Source organism: Phalaenopsis equestris, unplaced genomic scaffold, assembly GCF_001263595.1.
Source record: "Phalaenopsis equestris unplaced genomic scaffold, ASM126359v1 Scaffold000098, whole genome shotgun sequence".
NCBI lineage: Eukaryota > Viridiplantae > Streptophyta > Magnoliopsida > Asparagales > Orchidaceae > Phalaenopsis > Phalaenopsis equestris.
In genome coordinates, this window is record NW_018164540.1 from 220,741 (window position 1) to 244,520 (window position 23,780).

The window sequence follows — 23,780 nt, forward strand, 5'->3', positions numbered from 1 at the left end:
TATATATATATGTTTGTATGTTTATGAGGTTTTATCTCTTTATGTACACTTACTGCTAGGTGTTAGCTGATCTTACTTTGAAGTTTGGTATTGATGTTTAAATTTGTTGCAGTGATGCGAGGGTTATGTGGGATCCAAAAACTGGCCGCTCAAGGGGGTTTGGCTTTGTGTCTTTTAGGAATCAACAGGTAAAATTGTTGTTCTTAAGTTGATCATCTATATTAAATTCATATAAGTTGATTCAATATGTCTTGATTGTACCTGGGCAGGATGCACAAAGTGCGATCAATGATTTAACCGGTAAGCTTCATTTTAAGTCTATTTTATATTATTTTTCTTTGTGGAATAATTTAATGGTTAGTTGAGTATTCATACTTTATTTTCATGTTTTCTGTCATCCCTCATGATAGCTAACATTACTTCAACATTATTTGTAACTAGTTTATTTGATTTTATGATTTCATTTGCTTCTTGTCACTTTGTAAGGTAAATGGTTAAGCAACAGGCAAATTCGATGCAATTGGGCAACAAAGGGTGCTGGCACTAGTGAAGACAAACAATTCTTAGATTCCAAGAGTGGCGTGGAGATGACAAATGGTTCAACAGGTGGGTACTGGTTTGATGCCGTTCTTGATTTTTAGAATTATAGTTTTTTTTTTTCCTTTAAATTTGATAATCGAGCAAATTCTTGCCATGTATTTACATTGCTCGGAGTTAATGTACTTCATTTCTTATTTTTATTATGTTTTGCCCCTGCTTTTTAGTTCTAATTGATGGATGAGCATTTCTTCTAACAATGGATATTGCACTATTTCACTTATCACCTGCACTTCATGTTTGCTGACTGTAAATTATATTTCATGCCTTAGTTTTTCAAATGTAAGGCGTTTTATTTTTCCTTTTAGATTGTGGCTCTCCACGTTAAGCATCTTTTTTACAGGACTTGTTTACAAAACATGTGAAACACCTTGTTTCTGTATTTTGGGAGATAGGACTAAGTCTTTAAAAGTAGGGCATCAAAGGTGTTTCCTGTTTTTAAAGTTTGTTTCCCAAATAAAAACAGAGTTATCAGTGAATCAAATGTAAAGGCAGACCTAGAAAAAAAATTTAAAAGTAGCCTTATGCTTTTGCTTTAGTCTTTCATAAGCTATTTGTTTTGTGATTGAAAGTCGAGTTTTTGTGTATGGTTTCTTATTTGCTCTGAGGTATTATTCGTTTGTAGTGTATTATATGAATATTGTTTGCTATAAGCACTCTAAAACTTCACGTAGAGTTAGAAAATTTTTTGCTTATATTAGCCAATGTATTTATGTATGTATGAGCAGTGGAATTATTACAGTAGATTCAATTGAAAAATCATTCATGCAATTAAGTTAATTCAGAGGAATTAACCTCCAAATTGTCTTACATTGTTGCTTCCATTCCAACCAAGGCAATATCTTTCCTTGTGGTGAAAATAGCTGGAATTTCATCCAAGGAAGTACCACTGTCCCACCAACTGGATTTGCTATGGTGGACGGTCCAATTGCTGTCTTGATTATGTCTGTAGCGATTGGAAACCACTAGCCCACAGCTGCCATTTATATACTGTATTTTTTTTAGAGAATTTTGAGTATGGTAGAAGTTAATTAGTATTTTTCCTTCTTTCCGCATTGAGCGGTAATTGGTTTTTAAGGCTCTCCCTCAAGCTAGTTTCTAGAGATCATACACATCAAGTGTGGTAATCATCTTTTCAAATATGAATCTTGTTAATCCTTCGGCTAGGATGTTAATGGCCTAATCTGATGATTGAATATGTAAAACACAATTCTACTATTTGAATTTCTTTTTAAAGAATTATTTATCAATTTCCACATTTTTATTTTGATCCATCATATATTGATAGCAGTTTTTTTGCTAGAATATAAGATTAGGAGTTTTGAGAGTTATTTGAAGTTTTTCTAAAAATAGCTTAAGAAAAATTAGTTCTCTTATTTCATTAGATAAGGACTTGAGTTTAGCTTCTGCAATACTCTACCAATATATGTTGTTTTAGATTTCTCCAAGTTATAAGATTACCCCACTCATTAGTATATTGATGTAGATTTCTGTCAAATACAGAGTTTGCCCAATCAACATCGATATAGACTTTTATTACTTAAAATTTCTCTCTTTTCAATGAATAGCCCCCTTTTTGTGATCTCTTTTAAGCACTTGGGTATTTTTTGCATTTTTTCTTTGTATCGTACATGAATGAGCTGACTTACCATTGCTAACAATAAAGGTGATGAGTGATGCCAAATTTGATGTGACTTCAACGAATTAGTTTCCCAACCATTTTTGATATGCTTCTTTAAGTATTGGAGTGATAATGCTATGGTCACTTAAATTTGTGTTAGGATCAGTTTGAGTGCCCACAAGTTTGCTTCCAGGCAAATCAATTTATTTTAAGAGATTTAGAATATATTCTTCTAGAAAAATGATAATACCAGATTTATTTGCAGCAAGTTTCATTATAATAAAGTACATGAGATTGTCAATGTTTTTAATTTTATGCTCTTCAGCTTACCTGCCCTTGAGGGTCCTTATCTCCCAATTATTGAGGGTCCTTACCTGCTCTTGGGGGTCCTTATCCTCCCAATTAGGATCCCTTATTAGAATGATATAACCAGCATATAAAATTAATGTGGTTGACTTAACATCTTTGTGTTTGTAAAACAATTTATTTTCAAAATGATCCTATTAAATTTTTGTTGGGACAACTTTGATGGACTTTTGAACCATGCTTTAGGTGATTGCTTGAGCCTCTGAATGGATTTTCTCAATTTACATCTTATGTCAATGTTTTAGAGTCGTTGGTACTTGGAGGAAGAACAATATAGACTTCTTGATGAATTTTTGACGTCTGGTTGGTGGAGAGGCACTTAAGGTTGACCTCCATTGAGGGTCTGTTTGGGGCAGCTGTAGCCGCGCTGCCCCTGGAAGCTGCTGCGAGGAAGTTGGTTGCATTTTTGTTGCAGCTGTGTGAAAATTCTGAAAAAATGATCATTCTGTCTTCGTTTATTAAAATTTTTTAAAATAGAACTGTGACAACCACATATTTGATACTTCAGAAGTAGAAATTCATTTTAAAACAGTTCAAAAGCTCATATATACAACTTACAGTTAGTACCGAAAGTGCTAAAGATTTTTGTTTAGAATATTTACACATATGCCACACAATCTTATGTATTTACATATCTAACAAGTAAACTTTAATATTTAGAAAAAATTGCATAATATTTTGGAGGTCATACGAAAGAATTGGGTAGCATAAATGTAATTAAGTAAATTTAAGTGTTAGATATGACAATATATGGAATTAATTATGGTTTTAAGTATATGCATTTAAGCATTACTATTATTGGAAATATATGCATTTAAGTATTAATCATAAATGCACTTTCTTATTAATATGTGCATATATAGTTTTTATTTGTGTATATATAACTATTTTTATTGTACAAGTTTATTGAAAATTCAAGATTTGAGTTAAAGACAACATGATCAGAACAAAATGAGCTACAAATCACTATGATCTCTTATCAAACATATAATAAGCTTAAAACTAAATATTTTTTTTCCAAAATATTGTAAAAGAATAATATTTCAGAAAGTGATGTATCTTTCATGTTCTCAATTTTTTTTTTACTTTGAAAAAATCTTAACTTATTATTTTATGATTTATAGTTCATAAACAATGACAATAGTAACTGCTTTCTCGTTAACGTGGGGAAAATGTTGGATATTTTATCGTTAACGTGGGCGGCGGGGTCGATCCCGCGGCCCTGCGTTCCGTCAAATTCGCGGTGGCCGGCCGTGAACGCCTGTTTCAAACTCCAAATATTTGGATGGCGTCGTGGTTTGGGCCTCGCCGCACAAAAAAATCGGGCCCTGAAAGAAGGGCTCAAGTGTTAAGTTTCGCAACACGAGCAAAAATCTCTGAGTGGTTAATACCTTTAATTTCCTGCTGGTGAACCCTTTTGCGACAAGACATGATTTATGTCAATGGATCTTTTTGATTGACAACAAGGATTCATTTACACTAAAAATAATTGTTGAGACCGATCTAGTGTTTTTCGAATGTGTGATGGAGCACCAAAAGGCATTAGGGAAGTTGTAGAAGGGGACAACGGGAGTGGGAGGCGAATGGTGGCTGAAACTCGGCGTGAACAGCATCTGGACAGCAACTCGGAAGCACAATGACTGCCCTTTCCTGCTGTGAGCAGCTGGCAGAACAGCGTCCAGCGGCGGTCCGGCTGAAAACCACCGAGCGAAGGGTGGATTGGTGAGGTTCCGACAGCGAGGGGTTTCCACCACCTTTCCTAAGCAAGCTACAGACGCACCACTTACAATAGGAAGATGTTACAACACTCCGGAGAGTAAAATTCAGAAAAAAAAAAAGAAAAAATGTTTTGTCGTTTCATAAAATATGGAAAACCTTAAAATTTAAATTCCAATTACAACATATATAAAAATTTCCTCAAAGCAAGTACTTAATTAGAAACTAGGGATATAGGTAATAACCAAAAAACAAGAAACAAAGGAAACTTGTTAAAGAAATAAATGAAATAAAGTTAAAAGAAAATAATATAAAAATTGCATTCAGTCTGTCTTCCGCGATCACGGATTCTGTAAACAGCGGATCGAAGGAGTTGTGCACCTCGCGTCCCAGCCTTCCAAGTTAATTATATTCTTGGGATTTTTAATGATTTCTCAAATATTTTTTTTAAGGGCTTTCTTTTCATCTTCCATAGTCTGTCACCATCTTGGTTTATTAAGAGCTTCTTCTTAGTCTTTGTGATTTTTTCATTTTGCTATATTAGAAATCAGAGTTTTACAAAGGAGGATAGATGGTCACAATATTTGCAATAGGATAGATGGCACATTATTAACTTTTTTAATGGCGGAATACATTTTTTCATGCTTTGATTTATGATACCAAAATTTTTTGAATGTAAATATCAAACTTTGGGCGTTAATATGTGAATGCCTAGGAATTGTGTGGTATTTATGTAAAATTTCCTTTTGATTTTGACATTTTCGGGTGAGTGGTATGAGATGAGAATGGGTGAATACAACCTGCCATTTGATCTGAAGCTTCAGAGTTAAGGAACTGGGATTCTTAATTTTTGTTTGGAGGCTTTTTCTGGAGTCAGCTGTATAGATGATCCAATTACTCCGTGTCCAAGGAAATGTTGGCAATATTGTCTCTAGTTTTCATCTCAAGTCCCCCACTTTTTGATTGATAAGTGCGGGTTTGTTTGTCCTAATTTTTGGGGTGAGAGAGATTGATCTTATTTGTTTACTTGTCGTGTAGTTTCCAATAATTTTCTTTTGCGCTATTGGTCTTTTTACAACATTGCACCAAATATTACCTTTTCTTTTCTTGCTTTTGAGACATTTCTTAGGTTTTGTTCTAGACTGCTGATAGCAAGAGAGGATCCTTCAATTTGAATTGGGTTATTTGCCCCATCAGGTGTCTTCTTTTGGATCAAATACACTTTGTTCTTGCTATTTATTTTTTTAAGTGTGGTAACTTATTAGATGATACTCATCCTGTGACATCATATGCATGATCTCTTTATTTACATGCTTAAACGAAATTTTTAGGATCTGAATACACCATGTTGACGTTCTCTCAAATTGCTTGAGTGGTGTCATGGAAGGAAAATTATCAATATGTTCTTTCATACAGTGGATAAGCCAGGATATCAACTAGGTTTTATTAGTTTCCCATGTTGTAAAGGAAGGGTTGTTTACTTCAGTTTGATAGATGGTAGCTTTCAAGTTCTAATCTTTCCTCTTTCTTTAAATAATTATTTAAATTGAGCATGACCATTAAGTTTGTATAATTTGATTTGAACTGTTCAGTGCTACATTAAGACTTAGGGATTGATGCGTTGGGTTGATAAGGAAGGGGAAGAACTCATTTTTTCACCCTTTTAGGGCCCTATTTTAGTCATCAACTATTGATTAGCCAGAAATTGGATCTAATATAGTGTTAGAAATGATCTGCAAAGAAAAATAAGAGATACAAAGTGGTGAACTGCGTTCTTGATTTAATTTTCAACAATTGGCCCGTTAAATGAAGGGATACAAAGATAAGAAAAAAAAGGAATAAACACATTCTAGCAAGAAAACAAACATGAAATAGTACGATTAATTTAATTAAAAAAATTAATTTCTAGTTTTGAAGCCCCAAAACAGCCCCATGCTTGCTGTCTTTCCATTCCAGCCCAAACCACAGCTTGTGTTGTGGAGAAATTATCTGGGATCGCCATACAAACAAGCATTGCCTGCTGTTTTTGGCCATGGGAGGTAGATCCACCTTTTGGTTTGACAGCTCCAGAGGTCCTTAAAACTTCCAGCCAAAAACTGCCATTTATATGTTAAATAGCATTTATCCTTTTTTTGTTGCATTGGGTAGCAGTTGGTTTTCAATTTATATATTATCAAGTCCAAGGTTTTCCTAGTATACTTTTTAATTTAAGCAATTCCAAAGTTGTAAAAGCAGTTATTACGTAATTTTAAACTGTCAACAATTTTCTTATTATCACCAGTAAATTTTGATATGGATAAGAGGAAGGAACTCTAATATTTTTGTTGAATTTCATCTATTTTGTTGATAAAAAACCATTATGCCTCTTAAAGGGATTTTTTGAGGCTATAATGAAATGATATGGTTGTATTATATCGAAATTTAGGCATTTTCTGCATTTGGGATTGATGGTTGAGGTTCATGCGATGCTTGTTAAAAATCTCTTTTTTAATGGTCTAGTTTTTTTATGTTTTCTTCCCTTGACAATTACAAATAAAGGTCACGAGGCATCCTTTGAGCTACTTATCTTATACGTTAAATCAACTTGGCTTAATTTTTCAAGACAATATTCTGGCTTGTTATTTGAGTTTAATTGACTTTTGTTGACTTTGAATATAATTGAATTTAGGTGAGCTTCTAGATTGACCAATATCTGCATGACTAGCCAGAAGGTGTTCTATTGCTAGAGGTCTAAACTGCAACTAAGTTTAAACCTTTGTCTAGAATTTAGCCAACCCAGTAATTTTTGAGTTTGAATCTTGGCTATTTTTGAGATAGGTCAGTTCAACCCAACACAAATTGTTAACTTGTTTATGGTATAAAATATACATAGGGCCAAATGGTAGGTTGACCTTGAAATGCAATTATATATTATTAGATTTGGTCAACGTGGAGGTTTTTTTGGAGACTTTTACCCCAGTTATGATATTTTCTCATTTCAGGTTTCTGAGGCTGGGTGGATTACTCGTGGCTAGGTCTTCATATGACAATCATAGTTCTCATTATTTTGAGTTCCATAGCTTGTGTTTGGTATGTGTTCCATCTTTGGTCAAGTGGCTAAGAGATCTATCTGAAGTGTAAAGAGTTTATGATGAAATTTTAGAAATAAAGCATTGCAGATGGACTTTTCAACAAGAGGTGCTAGGGCAGCCTTTTAGAATTGTTCGTTCTTGATAGTTCTTTAATGATGAGATGCATGATGTAGGTATTATTACTGCATCTGTATTGGGAAATTTCAATAGGTCAGAGCTAATTTTGGCTTATGTTTTGCTTGTCAACGACTGTATGCTGATGGAACTTTGCTCTGGCGAGTGCCTCTTGCAGGCTTGGGAGTGCCCGGTGTCTATAATAACTATAGGCAAATGTTTTTAGCTTGTTTCAGTTTGTCATGAAGCTTGTAAGTGTTTTAGGACTTGAATCTTCATTTAGTGTGTTAACAATGTCAAGAAAGTATAAAAAAGGTACTACTATTAAATTTAAACTTTATGTTTCATAAAATTTTTAATTTTTAAGGTGGATGATAATTGGTATTTCTTTCCTATACATTGTCATACTATTATTAATGTGATTTTACTGTTTATCAATACACTATGTGAGGCTTTTGTTGAAATAAGTGAAAAATTGAATATTTGGGGAAATGCTTGTCAAGTATGGGCTTTTAGTAGTAGAACAACGTTTAATTAGTGGATTGGAAATGTATAACAATCAATTTTTGTTTTGGGAATATTATGTAATATCTAGAGTTATCTATTTGAGTATCTTGGATATATTTAAAAAAATGGGTATACATATGAAGACACTGAGTTAAGTTTGGGTGTTTAAAATGAATTGTCTTTAAAGTTCTATATAATTACGAAATATCATGTAGATTTTTCGACCTTGTGATGTAAGACGTTTTTAGGCATAGGGGGTGTGATCCAGATCTTACATGAGATGGGAACATGATGGAACATGCTTGCAAAATTTGTAGGTTCCTAAAACAACGGCTAACAATTTTAATTAAAATTGAAGTCTTGGCAAATCAATTCAGATGAAGTATCTATGACCGTATATTAGAAATTAACGACCATAAGGGAAAAAATCATAAAATAATGAAATTCATCAATTATGTGGAAACCAAAATTGCTGCAATTGTGGCTGAGCAAAATTTTGATTTCAAACCTAGTGAAAAAAATATAGAGAAAGTAAGCCTCATTCTTGTTTGAGTAAACAACTTATTTGGGAATTTTTTTAAGTGATGGAAATTCTAAAGTATAGTCATGTTGAAAGTATAGAAAGTACTCATTTATTTGTGTTTTCTCTTTGTGTTCTAATTTTCTTTTGGTTAGTTTATGTAAAATTTGTGTATAATACCAGCTTTAAATGACTGGGATGTGCTCTCTAGAATTTTAAATATTTGTTGGGCTTAAATCTTGACTGTATTGTTAGAACTCACAACCCATGGAATTTTACTCTGCACATGTAGTTGAACACACTTCCAAGAATTGTAACAATTCCACTATACCATCCATGTTCCTGTTGTTTTTTTCCATTTTCTTCTGCTACTAAATTGTTTTATCCTGCCGTTATCTTTTCTTTCTCTTTTGTGTTGTTATTGCTTTAAATGCCTTGTCATCATCATGTTCTTATTAGTGTATCATAATCTTACACTTTAAGTCGCTTTGTAGCCTCATCAAATTGCGATTATTTATTTCCAAATACCTTCATGAGGTTGCCTTCTCACGACATCCCTATTTATGGTAACTTTTTTAAGTGAAATTATGGAAAATTTTAGAACCACTGTTATTTCTATTGAAACATGTTGCTTGAAATTGCTATATATTTTGTAATTTTTTCAATTTGGGGGGATTTTATCATTATCATTTTCTCTACCTTTTAAAGTTTTGAGTTAATATTTTTTGGGTATAGTTGATATTTTGTCAAGAAAGATGCATGATAGTGTTGACCTCATTTTAAGTGAGGTCTTAGTTTCCTACTCCCAAAACCCAAAATCTAACATTAGGAGTTCTTATTGACCATTCTAGCGGACTGACAATGGAGCCCACCTTCCATAGAACTTCGGGCCACTTTTTGACTCATTTTTGTGGAGACCTCGCATGAGTAGTCCCAAACACTCACCCAAACACTCAACTCTTAGTTAGTTGCAAGGGCTAAGGACTAACATGTAGAGAGCCCGAAAATGAGTTCCCATAGGATCAAACGGCCTTAGGTAAACCCTTCGTGACTCGAGCACCACGGACAACACAATTTGACACTTTTTCGGCCCAACTGTCTGTGAACTCGTCCGGATGACCCCCGATGACAAAACAGACCACGCGGATGCGTTAAGGACGTCGACTTTAGCTAGAAAGTACACCCATAATGTTATGGTTTCGCGCGCAAGAAATTAACACGAAAATCAATGCACTTTTTTTTAGCCGGGCGCGAGCCCGGACTCAACCTAGGTTTAACTTGAAATCAATTCGGGCTAGACTCAGGCTGAACAAGAGTTAAACAATTTCAAATTTAGAATTTTCAAATTTCAAATGAATCATTTAATCCCGCCTTAATGAAATGAAATTTAATTAGAAGCTTTTATATGTGGAATAAACTCCTCTGGTTATGGAATTCATTTAATTCCCCGCCAAGATGTCGCATAACGGTCGTTCTGAAATATCGGATACAAAAATTGCTCGCCGCCTCATTCGAGAGCGACCCCTTGCCCACTTCCCCCTTCACCTCTTCTTCCCGTCGAGCCTCCTTTCTCATTTGGCTCGCCACTTCTCTTGACAGAACAGCGGCTCAGACTCCACTTTCCCTTATTCTTCCCGTCACCGAGGTCTTGCTCGCCCCTCCTTTCCGAACGGAAGCCTCTCGTCTCTCGTCTCCTGATGCCGAACAGCTTAGAATGCTCGCCTCCCTCCCTCAATAGATTTGGCTCGTCATCTAGCTCGACTGAACGCCTCTTCCTCGCACTCCGAAACCCTCGCTTGCTGGCCTCTCCTCTTCTTCTCCTTCGACTCGCTCAATCAGGAAGGTAATCCTCTAAACTCTGTGTGGTTGTTTGATAGCTGGTTTTGGGCATGTTTTAATTCAAATCTTATGGTGATTATTTCTGCTGTTGTTGGATCCGTACCTTAAACCATAGATTTCGTAAATCGAAGTAGGGTTGATGAAGATTTTTTTTACCCACTGATACGGAGTGTTTAGATTACTGGAGATTTTAATTTTGAAGGAAATTGGTTGTCAAACAAGATGCATAGCTATTTGGTTGAAATCTAAGGTCATCCCTCTTTCGCAGATTTGAGGATCATGTTACACTGAAAGCCATTCGTTGCATTCTTGTTTCATCGGCAGGCTCTAAGTTTTTCTTTTGTGGTTCTTGACTTTCTGATTGGCACTTTGCTTTTGTGAAAATTATCATTTGGAAAATTGCTCTCTGATTCCTCCATTTTTGCCTCCTGTGGGACATTGATTCAGCCACTTTAGTGTTCTAAAACTTGTTTATGTTTATGATAGCGTACACAATATCTGTCATATTGAGCTTCTAAAGAAGGTCTTGATTGTTATTCTGTTGAGGATGTAAAACTTGAATCAGCGAGTTTGCTCAGAATATTATTTCATCTCAAGTATAGGAATACCATAATAAATTGCTTCAATTCAGGAGAATTATTTTCTTTGCTGTTGTTCGGCAATAGTGCAACCAAAGTCAGATTGATCTGGAGATGTTTTCATCCAATGCATTTGATAGATTTGATTGAAAGGCAAGATAATGTGGCAGGGCATGCATATAAAAGTGATCAAATAAACAAGGCCAACCATGCAATTTTCGCTCACCCGACTATACAACTAGATGTTCACTTACAAGAACTAGAGGCTAGACCGGGTGAACATAAGGTTGAACTTCTTGAGTTTAAGTTAATTTCGCAGAAAGTGCTTGAATCTGGATCACAATTTGATGTGATGATTTCCCCTTAAAATATTGGGAAATTTACATACTTGCTACACAATTCACATGTGTTTACATATCCAACACCTAAACTTTAATTCTTACACACATACCACCCGGCTCTATGCATGAAATGGAGTTATTTCCTTTGTGGTATGAAAATTTGGACGGTATATATGTTAAAAAAAAAAAAAAAACTTACGAGTCGTCGGGTATGTATGTGAATGCTTTCTAGGAGGAAATTGAGGGTGTTTTTTTTTAATGGGACTTTAAGGTGGGTTGGTGTACGTAATTGTCGTCTTGGCTCCCTATGTTTGCCAACTTATGGGGGTACTTAAGAGTCGCTTTTGGCCACATATGCCCACTATTTAAAATTGAATACTTATTTCTTGGGGGCTGTTCTTGCTTAATATTGTCTACAATTTTGGGGCTGAATTTGGAAAGCATTGCTTTTTTTGAGAGCAGTGCCTACTGTTTGAGGCCTGATTTTGAGAAGCTTTTTCTACTGTTTTGGGGTTGGATTGGGAGAGCATTGTCTACTGTTTTGGGACTGATTTTTGGAGCCATTGCCTACCGTTTCGGGGTTGGATTGGGAGAGCATTGCCTACTGTTTTGGGATTGATTTTGGGAGCATTGCTTACTATGTTGGGGTTGATTTTTTTTTAGAGCTTTGCACACTGTTTTGAAGCGAGTTTAAGGGCTTTTTTGAGGTGTTTTGTGGGCTGGTTTGGGAGCAGCTTGGGCACTGTCTTGGCACTGTTTTGTTGGTTGATTTAGGGCAATTTAAATACAATTTTGTGTGCTTTTGTGGGCTGATCTTGGAGCCCTTAAACATTGATTTTATAGCCTTTAAATACACAGTTTTTGGGGACTGTTAAGGGGCTTGTTTTGCTGTACTTTCTTGGGTCCGTTTGGTGCTTTTGGGTTGCACTTTTTTGTGTCTATCTTGTGGGTTTTGGATCTCATTTCTTTTTATGCTGAATTGGAGAACTCTCGGGTCAAACAACATTGTCTTGTAATAGGTTTAAACACTCTTTTCAGAGGTCGATTTAATTACAATTGTTGAAGATTTTAAACTCTTTTAGGTTGATTCACTTGTTATTTTCTCCCATTGGTTTTGTTAGTTTTGGAAGTAGGTCGGCCTTCTCTTTTCGTTTGTTTTGTTACTTTTGTTAAATGGTTAAGTCAAAAAGCGAGAGTTTCTGATTTAATTATTTGGAAGACACTTAGAAATATTTGAGGATTAGTTGGAAAACACTTAATTGAGGGTAGAACACCTTAAATTACTTTAAACATAAGTTAAAGTGTAGACTTCTTAGATTTTAGGAGCACACCTGAGGTGAGAGTTCATCTACCTAATTTTCAGTGTATGCTTCCTAGATTTTATGAACACACTGGAGGTGAGTCCATCTACCTAATTCTCAGTGTATGCTTTCTAGATTTTGGGAGCACACCTTAGGTGAGAGTTGATCTACCTAATTTTTCAGTGTAGACTTTTTAGATTTTAGGAGCACACCCTAGGTGAGGGTTTATTTATCTAATTTTTGAATGAATAATGAAACAAAACACTTGACCTTCGTTCACAAACTGATTAAAACACTAGACATGAGAATGCACCTAGACAGAGTTCATGCTTTTTTAATTAAATTTATAGTGAAATTTTCATAATAACTTAACCTACAGTGAAACCAGTGCACCGGGATTTGAGTTTGAACATTACACTCAAATTCTCTTGGCAATTTTGGGATATTTGTTAATGCCACATATGAATCATTAGACTAAAATAAGTCTAGGGTCTTAGTGGCGAGGGCAATGATGTCATTGCTTATGTGTGCTTAAACGAGGGATACGAAGTGAGATTATTAGAATAGTATCTCTTATCTCAAGGATCTTCAATAAGAGAGGAAATGACCGATGATACTATTTCTCGACTCTTGATAGGATTCTTGCCCTCGATGCTCTTAGGTTGCTAGTAGTTCTAGCACGATTAGAGTAACTAACATGTGGACTACACGACTTTACAAAATATTTACAAAAATAAAACAAAATCTCTTTTGCATTTTAAAAAGAACTCTGCATGTAAATCTAAACATTAACTTTTGCATGAAAAATTAAAAAATTTTTGTTAAAAGTTATAAAAGTCCACGACTAGTCATTTGGATTGAGTTTAATGACTGCCTTACATAAATTGTCCGATTGGTAACTCTTACCCAGTGTTGGGAAACACACAGTACAACTCTGAGCCCTCACCTTTACTGATGACTTTGTATTTCTTGGTTCTTTTTAGATCTCGGAGTCGCCAGCTTGTCTTTTTGTATGTTGTATAATTTTCCTATTCCCTCTCGAACCAAATGAATGACTCGAAGAGGAGAGGAATCAAATAACGAACTAACGTACGACAACAAATAGACAAAATAAATCAAAAAAGAAAAGAGGCGGAAGACTTATATAGGGATAATCCTCGTGTGATGGATCGAGAGTATACATCCAAACAGAATCATAATGAAGTACAAACCGACTTTTTTGTAAATTGACAAATGCAAGAATTTGATGGCGCTACTAGAAGATTTAATTTCTAGCAATGACGTCCAAAGACTTGATCGCGACTTTATAGATGTGTCTGATTTGATTATGATGTATAAATATAATATTCAATAATGTTAAAGTCGAATTTGTCAACGCAAGTATACATATCGCTCAAGTAATATAGGGCTCTAATGGAGTCCTAGATATCGATCCCACAAGGAGTGGTTTAGACTTACAGACTAAAACCATAGAAAAGCAAGACTTTAATCACAACAACGACGTTCAATTTGCTTATTCGTCACTAATAGACAATTGAAATAAATAAATAATTTTAATAACTAATAAATAATTAATGATATAAAGTAGAGTTTAATTGTGATATTCAATATATAAGAAAGCATCACTTTCCTTGTCAAGAAATTATAGTGAATGGATAAAATAAATTAGTTCAATTTATATTGTGTCAAATAGGAGCATGCCTATTCTTTACTCTTTGGTCCAGACATAAAGAACATTGACTAATCCTATGCTTGGTTACTGGACCGAATTGGGGATTTTAGTCTGTCACTCTAAAATCTTCAATTCTACGCCCGATAGTAATATTTTCCTATTTATTTGCACCCAACTTCCAAGGGCTTTGACCTCCCTGAATCTTGGATGTAACATTCACTTTAGTTGTAAAACTCAATATATTTTAACAAATCAATTGACCAGATTAAAAGTAAATTAAGATCGAAGTGAAAACATCATCACAATTTCTTAAACATTTTCATGGCTTCACCAATTCAAATCACTATTTCACAAATCTCGAGACAAGGAGAAAGACAGAGAAAACTACTTAGAACTCATGGGAAAACACAACAAAACTCGAAATTCATATATAAAATCAAAGTCATGCAAACTACAACAAGTAAATAACTTATCTATAATTTCTCCTCAAAACACTCCTCGAAGTCCTCTGAATCTCTTCCTTTCTTTACAACACACAGAATTTCTCTTCGAAGTAGCAAAGAGAAAGAACTCTCTCACTTTCCCTCCACTCTTATAATCTCTCGAAGAATTCCTCACAATTGTTACACTCTATTGGAAATTTTATACACTAATGGTAACCTCCAAGGCCTCTAGCTCTCTTCTATTTTCGGCCAAAATGTTCTTTTAAAGTTGTTGATGAGCTTTCCCAAGAGTTGTCTAAGCATCCCTTCAAAATTTGGCCTTATTCAAAGCTTAAGTAGGCATAACCTTCGATCTCGCTGTCGGCGGCTTCGAGGGCGCCATCGGCGAGCTTCTAAAGAATTTTATTCTGTAATCTCGGGAAAATCTCGCCGTCAGCAGGGTCGAGGGCGTCGTCGGCGGCTTAGTTCAAATTTTCACATTTTAGTCCTTTTCGCTTCAAGTTCGCTCATTTTTGTATCTTTTTGCTCCAATTACTCTAATTCATAATTCCTGCAACAAAACATCAAAAATACTCTCTTTAAAGTGCAATATCATTAAAAACAATATAAAATAGGTATGAAAATCTCAACATATTTCCCTTTGGTCAAGTATCGCGAAAAGGAAAAACAACATCCACGAGTAGAATCTCTATATAAGTTACCCGTAACCAGAGAACCAAAAATAACATTTTTTGTTCTGGGGTCAAAAGTCTCTCAGAGGAACGTATTCCTACTGATTAATTATATCTCGGGGGATACCTAAGAAGACTCTCGATGAAAGAAGTTTTGCTTTATCATTATGAACCTGGGGTATAGGATACCTGGGGTATAGGTTATCAAAATGTGATTATTTCGTATGAAACAATCTCGATGCTTTGAAGCTTACGCTGCACCATCGGGCGGAGAATGAATCTCCCATGTCCAAATGAGTAGCGGCTTCTCAACTCGCGAAACCTACGAAATAACCATAAATCACTTCAACGAGGGTATCCCAATACGTCATAGCACATTCAGACAGTAAGGGCCAGAGCAGAGGACAAATCGTCGTATCCCGAACAGGCGACAACTTATCGGTATCGGACTGTCAAAGTGACACCAACGAAGTCAAAGGAGCAGAAGTGGCTCAACAGGGGTAGTCAAAAGGCAGGGAAGAGTAATCCTAGGAGGTAGAGGTAGTCAGGTCGGGGTACCACGAACCCGTTATCTTAAGCTACTAGAACCTAAGTCTACCTGGTCTTGAAGGTAGTCGACCGAACACAACTTGAGATCCCCTATCAACAATCCGTGAATTGCATCATCCACGGGAATCTCGGTAGCTCTAAGGTCAAAGGAAGGAAACTCTATCATATGACTATAAACTGGAGCTCCAAAAAATGAGACTTATACCTGCCGAAGTGGCAAAGATGTCTCAGGAAAGAAGAGAAAGTGAAGGTTCAGCTACAAAGCTGGAAACACTCCAAACAAAATGACTTACATCCCGTCTGGGTCGGGGAGTCTTCTAACACTCTAGACGCAGTAAACAACCACATATATTAAAGCATATTGGGTCAGTTAGATTGAAAAAGTACGGGGATTCCTTTTTGGGACATGCAAATATGAATGCAATTATCTAGAGCGGTCCTAAGTATTGTGGAGGCCCTATTAATATATGCAAGAATGTAAATGTTGTAATTTTTAAATCCTGAATATTTTAATCCTAAATTTAAATTATTTTCAATATTTTATTTAGGATTTTGCAGAAAATTAGGAATTTAAGTCCTAAAGAGTCTATGTTGTATCGTAAACTTTAAATAAAACACAGAAAGAAAACAAGAAAAACACATGCAAGGGCAGACTTGCAACATGATACAAAAAAAAAACAAAACAAGTCAAATTAAAATAATAAACAGGCCGGTGCCGTTGGGTCGACAACATATCCCAGAAAAAGAAAAATGCAGCTGAACTTCGCACATACATGCCCGGTCCTAGTACTATATATTAATATAAAATGCAGAATTAAAATACGAGGCACGAGCATCTGCTTCTGGTCCCCTCCACGTGGTTCCCGCGCTAACGTCTTGGAACCCATACATGTATCTTATTTCTGTTACAAGACTCTCATAGACTCTAAAAGTACATAGAGAAAAGAAAAGACTCAATTCTGCATGAAAACAAATATCAGCGGGAAAACTCACATGCAAGTAACGTATCATGAGCCATGTCTTAAAAGTGGAGGAGCTAATAGCACCTGCAAGCAAAAGTGTCAGAAATCATTACTTGCTCTTCCCTGAGCGGTACCTGTTTGTGTGCATTTAAATAGGCATGACTCCATGCAGAAGAACGCTCTAACACACTAGCATACATATGCAACATGTAGTCACACCAGAAACACAATGCAAAAGAAATATGTCTGACTAGGAAAACCAATCCAACAGAGAAAAATAGCCAGAAATCAAAAAGACTATCTAGCATCCTAAATCCTAGCCTAACACACCATCTAACGAAAAGTGCATCAATCTAGTATCTAAGTGTGCGGTAAGTCTGGGTATGGTGCAACTTTGATGGGGTCACTTTACTGACCCCATGCTAAGAATCCAAAGAATCTAAAGAGTGTCACGAAAGAGAATGACACCAGTTAGATTTATTGGATTTTTAGCACAGTCATACTTATGTCAGTTCCGATGACTTAACTCGTATTGCTCACCGGGATCAACCCAACAAGCAATGCTCGTTAAGACATCCGACCAACACGGGGTCACTCTCCTAATGAACCTGACTCACTATCCATGCAAACATGCAAATACTAATGCAAGCAAATCAAAATATGCAAGTAGTGATAAAGAGTATGTCGTGAAGGCAGTTATTCGTAGGAATGGGCATGACGTAGTGACAGTGACCCTAGGAGGTATGCCGGTAGGGCAGTGACCTGACGGAATAGGCATGTCATGGCGGCAGTGGCCCGAAAAGAGTGTATGTCAGGAAGGCAGTGACCCGAAGGTGGGCATGTCATGACGGCAGAAACTCAAAAAAGGGGTGTACCGGTAAGACAGTGACACGAAGGTGAGCATGTCGTGACAGTAGCAGCCCAAAAAGAAGGTATGCCGGTAAGACAGTGACCAGAAAATGAGCATGCCATGACGGCAGCGGCCCGAAAAAAGGGTATATCGATAAGGCAGTGACCCGAAGGAATGAAACTCAAGTAGATAATATCAATCATGCCTACAAACATACACATGCGCATGCACAACATGCAAAGGAGCAAGTGGCAGGTCGATCGAGATGACACATCTGGTCAAACCAAAGTGTTGTGCCAACCGGGCTGGGGTAGCTGGCTGAAACACATGTGACCGGTTCGGGATAACCGACCGAGGCACAAGTGGTGCCAGTCGGTCTGGGACGATCGATCGAGGCACAAGTGGTGCAGGTGCAAGTGCAAGATGTGAGATACAATCGTGTAAATGCAAGATGCAAGTGCATCGTGTAAATGCAAGATGCAAGGTTCAAGTGCATCATGTAAATGCAAGTGCAAATGCGATATATGACATACAATATATAACATGCAAGACACGCATATTCAAACAATGATGTGCATATGACCGCATATGATAGCGAGCTACACTCGCACTAACGACCTCACCTAAGAAACCTAAGGTTTAGACCCTTGGATATGCGGCACCGCCGCCTCTTGGTTTGGTGAGGAAATGTGGGGAGTTTCTCCCTGAATCTCCGAGGGAAAAGCTCTCCACGGCGTCACGAAATGGGCTAGTTACGAAGCTTTTCCCATTTTGTGAACTCTTCCAAATTTTGCAAAGCGAGACAGCTACAAAGCTTCTTTCGCTTTGCCAGGTCCGACCTCCCAACTTCTCCAAGTAAAGCTGGGAAATCCAAAACAAGGGGAGTGAGGGACTCCGACCCATCAAGACCTGTGCTAAGACTCACAACAAGAGGGAGACACTCGGCTCTACAGGGAGTGTTTGGTTACGTAGGAAAAATCTTAATTTAAAGGCTCGCTCTAGGAAATCGACGATCAATCACATAGGAACGTCGAAGCCCTGACTCACGTCGGTGCACGCACCCGTGTGGGCGATCGAACCCACACGCCTAGACACCACTAAACCTAGGGCTAGCTAGAAGTTTAGAGGATCTCACCACCGTGACGGTTGCGGATGCCTTCTCTTTATGCCTTGCGAACGTCCGATTCATGCTTCAGTGTGCCTCGTAGAACGTGCACAAGAAAACAAAAATATCCAATGAAGGCAGGAGAGGAATCAGTGAGGTATGCAAAGTACCAAAAATTTTTTTTTTTTGGCATATAAACATATAATCAAAACATACATTCGAGAAGATCGCTTGGGACTAAGCCATGCTCAAACTTATCATGCAAGGAATCACAAAAATTTTTCTGCCTCACAAGTTTTGGGTAGGAATAGTTTAGAACCAAGAAGAAAAATGAGAGTTTTGTATCTCAGTTTGTTGCGAGTGTCGACGGAAAGGAGTGCCGACGGAGGCTTTTCATGCGCGGTGGAAGACCCTTGCACCTCCTCAACATGACACTCGCTATCCGGCGACGTCGAGGTGCTTTGACTAAGTATCCGGTCTCCGGGAATGAGGGGCGGCAAAGCAGCAGAGCTAGCACGTCGTTAGCACATTGCCGGAACAGAAAATGCATGGAGCAAAGTGCGAGATTCGGGGCTGTGCGTAGGAGGAGGGCAGGTTCGTCGCAAGCTCAGCGCCGACGAAGAAGAAGGCTGGCTGGATGTTGTCGGCGAGGTGGAGAGGCCGAAATGTGGCCAACCAAAAGGAGGAAGACTGCACATAGGAGAGCTCGGACCAGCGACAGCAAGGCGTCGGCGCTTAAGAAGGGAGCTTCGATGGCTGAGAGGCCGGCGGCGGGCTTCGCCAGCGAGGAGGGAGGCGGCTGGTGAGAAGCTAAGGCATGGGAGGTGCGGCTCGAAAAGCGGCCAACAATTAAAGGAGGGGAGGCCGGCGGCTGGAAGAGCACGACCGACGACAATAGTATCTTCGCGAGCCAAAGGAAGGGGTGCGAACATGTGTCGTCCCCACGCACGACACATATGTTTGTTTTTTTAAGCATGAACTTGGTTAGTTGTTGAATTTTATTAGTTGGATTTTATGATTGAATTTTAGATTTTGGGTGATTGCTTTATTATCTTTTCAAATAAATTAATTATTTTCATTTTTCTTACATTAAAATTTAATAGCCATGAGTTTTAGCTATAATTATGATTGATTATGTTTCTTTTTTAATTTTATTTGTGTGTGTTTCCTCATCTTAGGTTTGGATTAGAAACCCTAGAACTTTAGTTTTCCTACATCATAGGTCTTTTACTTAGGGTCTATTTGGGGCCGCTGCAGCTGTGCTGCCCTAGGAAGTTGCTGAGGGGAAGTAGTTGCAGTGAAGCTCGTTGTCTGTTTGGTGCAGCTGTGTGTAAACTGTTGTGAGACAGCTGTTTGAGGAAAAAATGACCATTTTGGCCCCATTTGGTAAAACTGTTTAAAAGAAGACTGTAATAGTCAGATTTCTGAAACTTCAGACGCCGAAATTCATTTCTAAACAAAGCAGCTGCTGTCCCTGCAGCTGCTTCCCCCCAAGAAGTTACTGCGGGGAAACTGGTTGTCTGTTTGATACAGCTGTATGTAAACAGCTGTGGGCAGCTGTTTGAGGAAAAATGACTATGTTGTCCCTGTTTGGTAAAATTGTTTAAAAGAAGACTGAAAAAGTCAGATTTCTAAAACTTCAGACGCCGAAATTCATTTATAAACAAAAAAAAAGTTCATATACGCCACTCACTTAACATTGAGCCCCGAAAAGAATATATCTCATTTACGCTTGCCATCATTTTTAGCCAACGAAATAAACCACTTAACAATAACAGATAATGAAACAGATAGTGATAAACGAAAATACATCCATTTTGCTAATTTCTCCATTAGCAATCCCCATGATGCTAATTCTTCCACCATCACATTAATCACAAAGATGAAACACGGCATTGAAATTTCACCTTTCCAATATACACATTAAAAGCATTTTTTTCTGATTACTATCACCTTTAGCAATAGTACCAGCATTAACAATTACATTAAGGGAAATTTCTTCATTATTCTAACAAAAGTGCTAGCATTAACAACATACTCGAAGGCCAACTTAACAGAGCAACCATCAACCACAGACATAAAAGCAAATTTCAGATCCATATTTACAAAAGAAATAAAAGCAAATTCTCGATCCATGTACGAGCATGAACGAAATACCCGAAGGCCAGCTTCACAGAGCAACCACAAATAAAAGAAAATTTCACTTCAGCTAGAGGAATGTTCAAAAATGCGCACAAACTGCTTTTTCAAATTTAATTGGAAGCATAACCCCAAAGAGAATAACGTCTACCCACCACCAAATCTAATAGGAGAGCTAAAATAGGGTCACGGTGTGATCTTTTTCATGATCGAACAATCAACATAACCCGATAAAACCAAATTTCTGATCTAAGGAAATCCTTACGAGAATAGGAATGCAGATGAGAAATAGGTTTCTTACCTTTGCCGTGAGTAGATCATGAGAATAGGAAGAGAAAGATTAGAAGAAGAGAAAGGAAGACGCATAGGAACAGTCACCGACCGGAGAAGAGGAGGGGAAGGAACAAAGCTCGCTGCTTCTCTCCAATCTCGTGTGATTGGGCAAAGGGGCAAGGGGGTAAAAAATGCGTTCGTATAGCTGTGCCGCACCTATTACCTGGCTGCTCGACTTTCGCTCGGTACCGCGGGAAGCAGTGGCAGGCCCGCCGAAGCAAATGCAAAAAAAAAAGCGGGGCGGCACAGTGCCGCCACCCGTCTAAACGGGCTCCTAATTAACGAATTAAATTCACGAGATTCAATTCGGGAAGGTGTAAAAAAAGGAAAGAAGGGATTTCACATTATAGCAGGAGAAACTTTTGGTGCTTACGTACACCCTCCTTAAAAAAATTCGGTCCCTCAAGATTATTTCAAGATTATTTATGTGTGATCCAGATATTCATTTGTATTTTTTATAAGACAAATAATTATGAAATATACAGTACCACAAAATATTGGTAGTAGAAAACTACTTTGACTTCCTTTCATGCAAGAAGCCAACTTTCACTTAGCCTTGAAAGCAACAAAAAGCGCTCAAATATCAATTTTGCAATGAGCTGAATCTCAACTCTTTTCCCGTAATGCCAGCTACGGTACTAAAGAGTAAAGACTTTCTATGTATCTATGCTATATAGTTTAGTTTTGAGTGTTGGATGATGAAGACACTTGTTGCTAATTTGAGTGTGGTGAACATGGTTGTATGAATGTGTGGCAATCACTAAGAATGATATTCAGAGAAATATTGATGTTCTATGATGTTAAGATGTCAATATTTAGATTTAAATGGTATGTGAATGTATAATAGAGGTATGAAGATAATTCATTATGACAAATAAAATTTGATGAGATCAAGAAAAAAAATGTTAGGCCTAATGTAATATGGCTAAATATTGTTTAGATTTTTCATAAGATAGAAGTTGCACCTCTTGCAAAAATCACTTAGAATAATAATGTTGACCCTAAATAAGTTGGTTTAGAGCTAATAATGATTCTTGATCTTTCTTCTACATCGTATTTAATTTTTCCCTTTTCCCACTTCATATGCACCTCTACCCCTCATTCTAGTGGATTTTACTTTAATTTTACAATGATTTGGCGTGAGCTCAGCAGAACCTAAAGATCTGCATATTTTCATATTCTGTTTTAGATGTTTGGAATGATGGAATTTCAGTCGACTAAAACGGTCTGTTTTTTGCTTTGATTTTTATTAATCACACCCACATTTAGTTTATTCCACTAAAATTAGATTTTGAAAAAAATTGTTCTTTGTCAGTGGAAGATGGCTTGGATAGTGCAAAAGAGGAGGCTCCGGAGAACAACCCACAGTACACCACAGTTTACGTTGGAAACCTTTCTCCAGAGGCAAATTTTTCATTCCAATCCCACTGATATTGATTATTCATCATTTACCTTCTCATATCGCGTAAGCTGCAAATTCCATTAAGTTCATTTACCTTCTGAAAATAAAATTACAAAATTGCAGGTTACCCAAGTCGACCTTCATAGGCTCTTTCACGCCCTCGGTGCTGGGCAGATCGAGGAAGTTCGCATTCAACGTGAGAAGGGTTTTGGTTTCGTTCGTTATGGCACTCACTCGGAAGCCGCTCTCGCTATCCAGATGTCCAATGGTCGGATTCTCGGTGGAAAGCCAATTAAGGTATTATTTTTTGTTCCACTAATCCAATTCCATTAAAGTGATCAATATTTAGCAGCATTGCATTGTAGCTTTTCATTCTGTGTAGTGTTCATGGGGAAGCAAGCCCACCCCACCTGGATTAGCCTCCAAACCCTTACCGCCTCCCGCTGCAGTCCCCTTTCCGACGCTGTCGGCGGCCGACTTACTTTCATACGAACGGGCTTTGGCCCTTGGTAAGATGGGTATAGGGTCGGCACTAATGCCGGTTCAGGCAAACACAGTCCTGAAGCAGGCGGGCCTCCCTTTAGGTGCCGGAGCTAGCCAGGCTATTTATGATGCTGGGTTTCAGAATATGGGTGGTCCTGCTCAGGGTCAGCATTTCTACTGATAAAAAGCTTAGGGATTAACACAATTCTGTTGCCTGCCACCTGCCTTTGCAGCTCTGCTCTTGGTTGTCTTTCTTTTGTATTTTTTTTTTCTTTCATACCCGTTAGTATTGTAATGGTAAGTTGGGCCGTCTCCTTTTACGATTTTATGGATTGTTTTTAAAATATATGTGATCAGTATTTGGTTATTTTTATGTTACAAGTTAATGGTAAGGGTCCATGTTATGAAAGGGATTTGTTTCTGGTTGTGTAATGCCCCTATGCTATGAAATATTATTTAGTAAAGTTTTTCTTTCTTTTATTTTTATTTTTGACATTACCATATGTTTTGATTGGGCTTTTTTAGATGTATTTGTGACTGCAATGCAGGTGTTCGTGTCTTGCTTAGCTTAGCAGAATTTGGAAAAAGTAATATATATAT

General features: G+C 37.3%; 1 protein-coding gene across 1 annotated transcript in view; it reads left to right on the forward strand.

The window, feature by feature from the left end:
* LOC110020477 (oligouridylate-binding protein 1-like) overlaps positions 1 to 23,593 on the forward strand; it is a 29,633-nt gene extending 6,040 nt beyond the window's left edge. The window contains exons 7-12 of the mRNA XM_020718598.1: positions 113 to 188; positions 270 to 300; positions 487 to 606; positions 22,611 to 22,699; positions 22,821 to 22,994; positions 23,080 to 23,593. Of these exons, the coding sequence (XP_020574257.1) occupies positions 113 to 188; positions 270 to 300; positions 487 to 606; positions 22,611 to 22,699; positions 22,821 to 22,994; positions 23,080 to 23,361 (772 nt within the window). The 3' untranslated portion in view covers positions 23,362 to 23,593. The remainder of the gene's footprint in view (positions 1 to 112; positions 189 to 269; positions 301 to 486; positions 607 to 22,610; positions 22,700 to 22,820; positions 22,995 to 23,079) is intronic.
* The last annotated feature ends 187 nt before the right edge of the window (positions 23,594 to 23,780 follow it).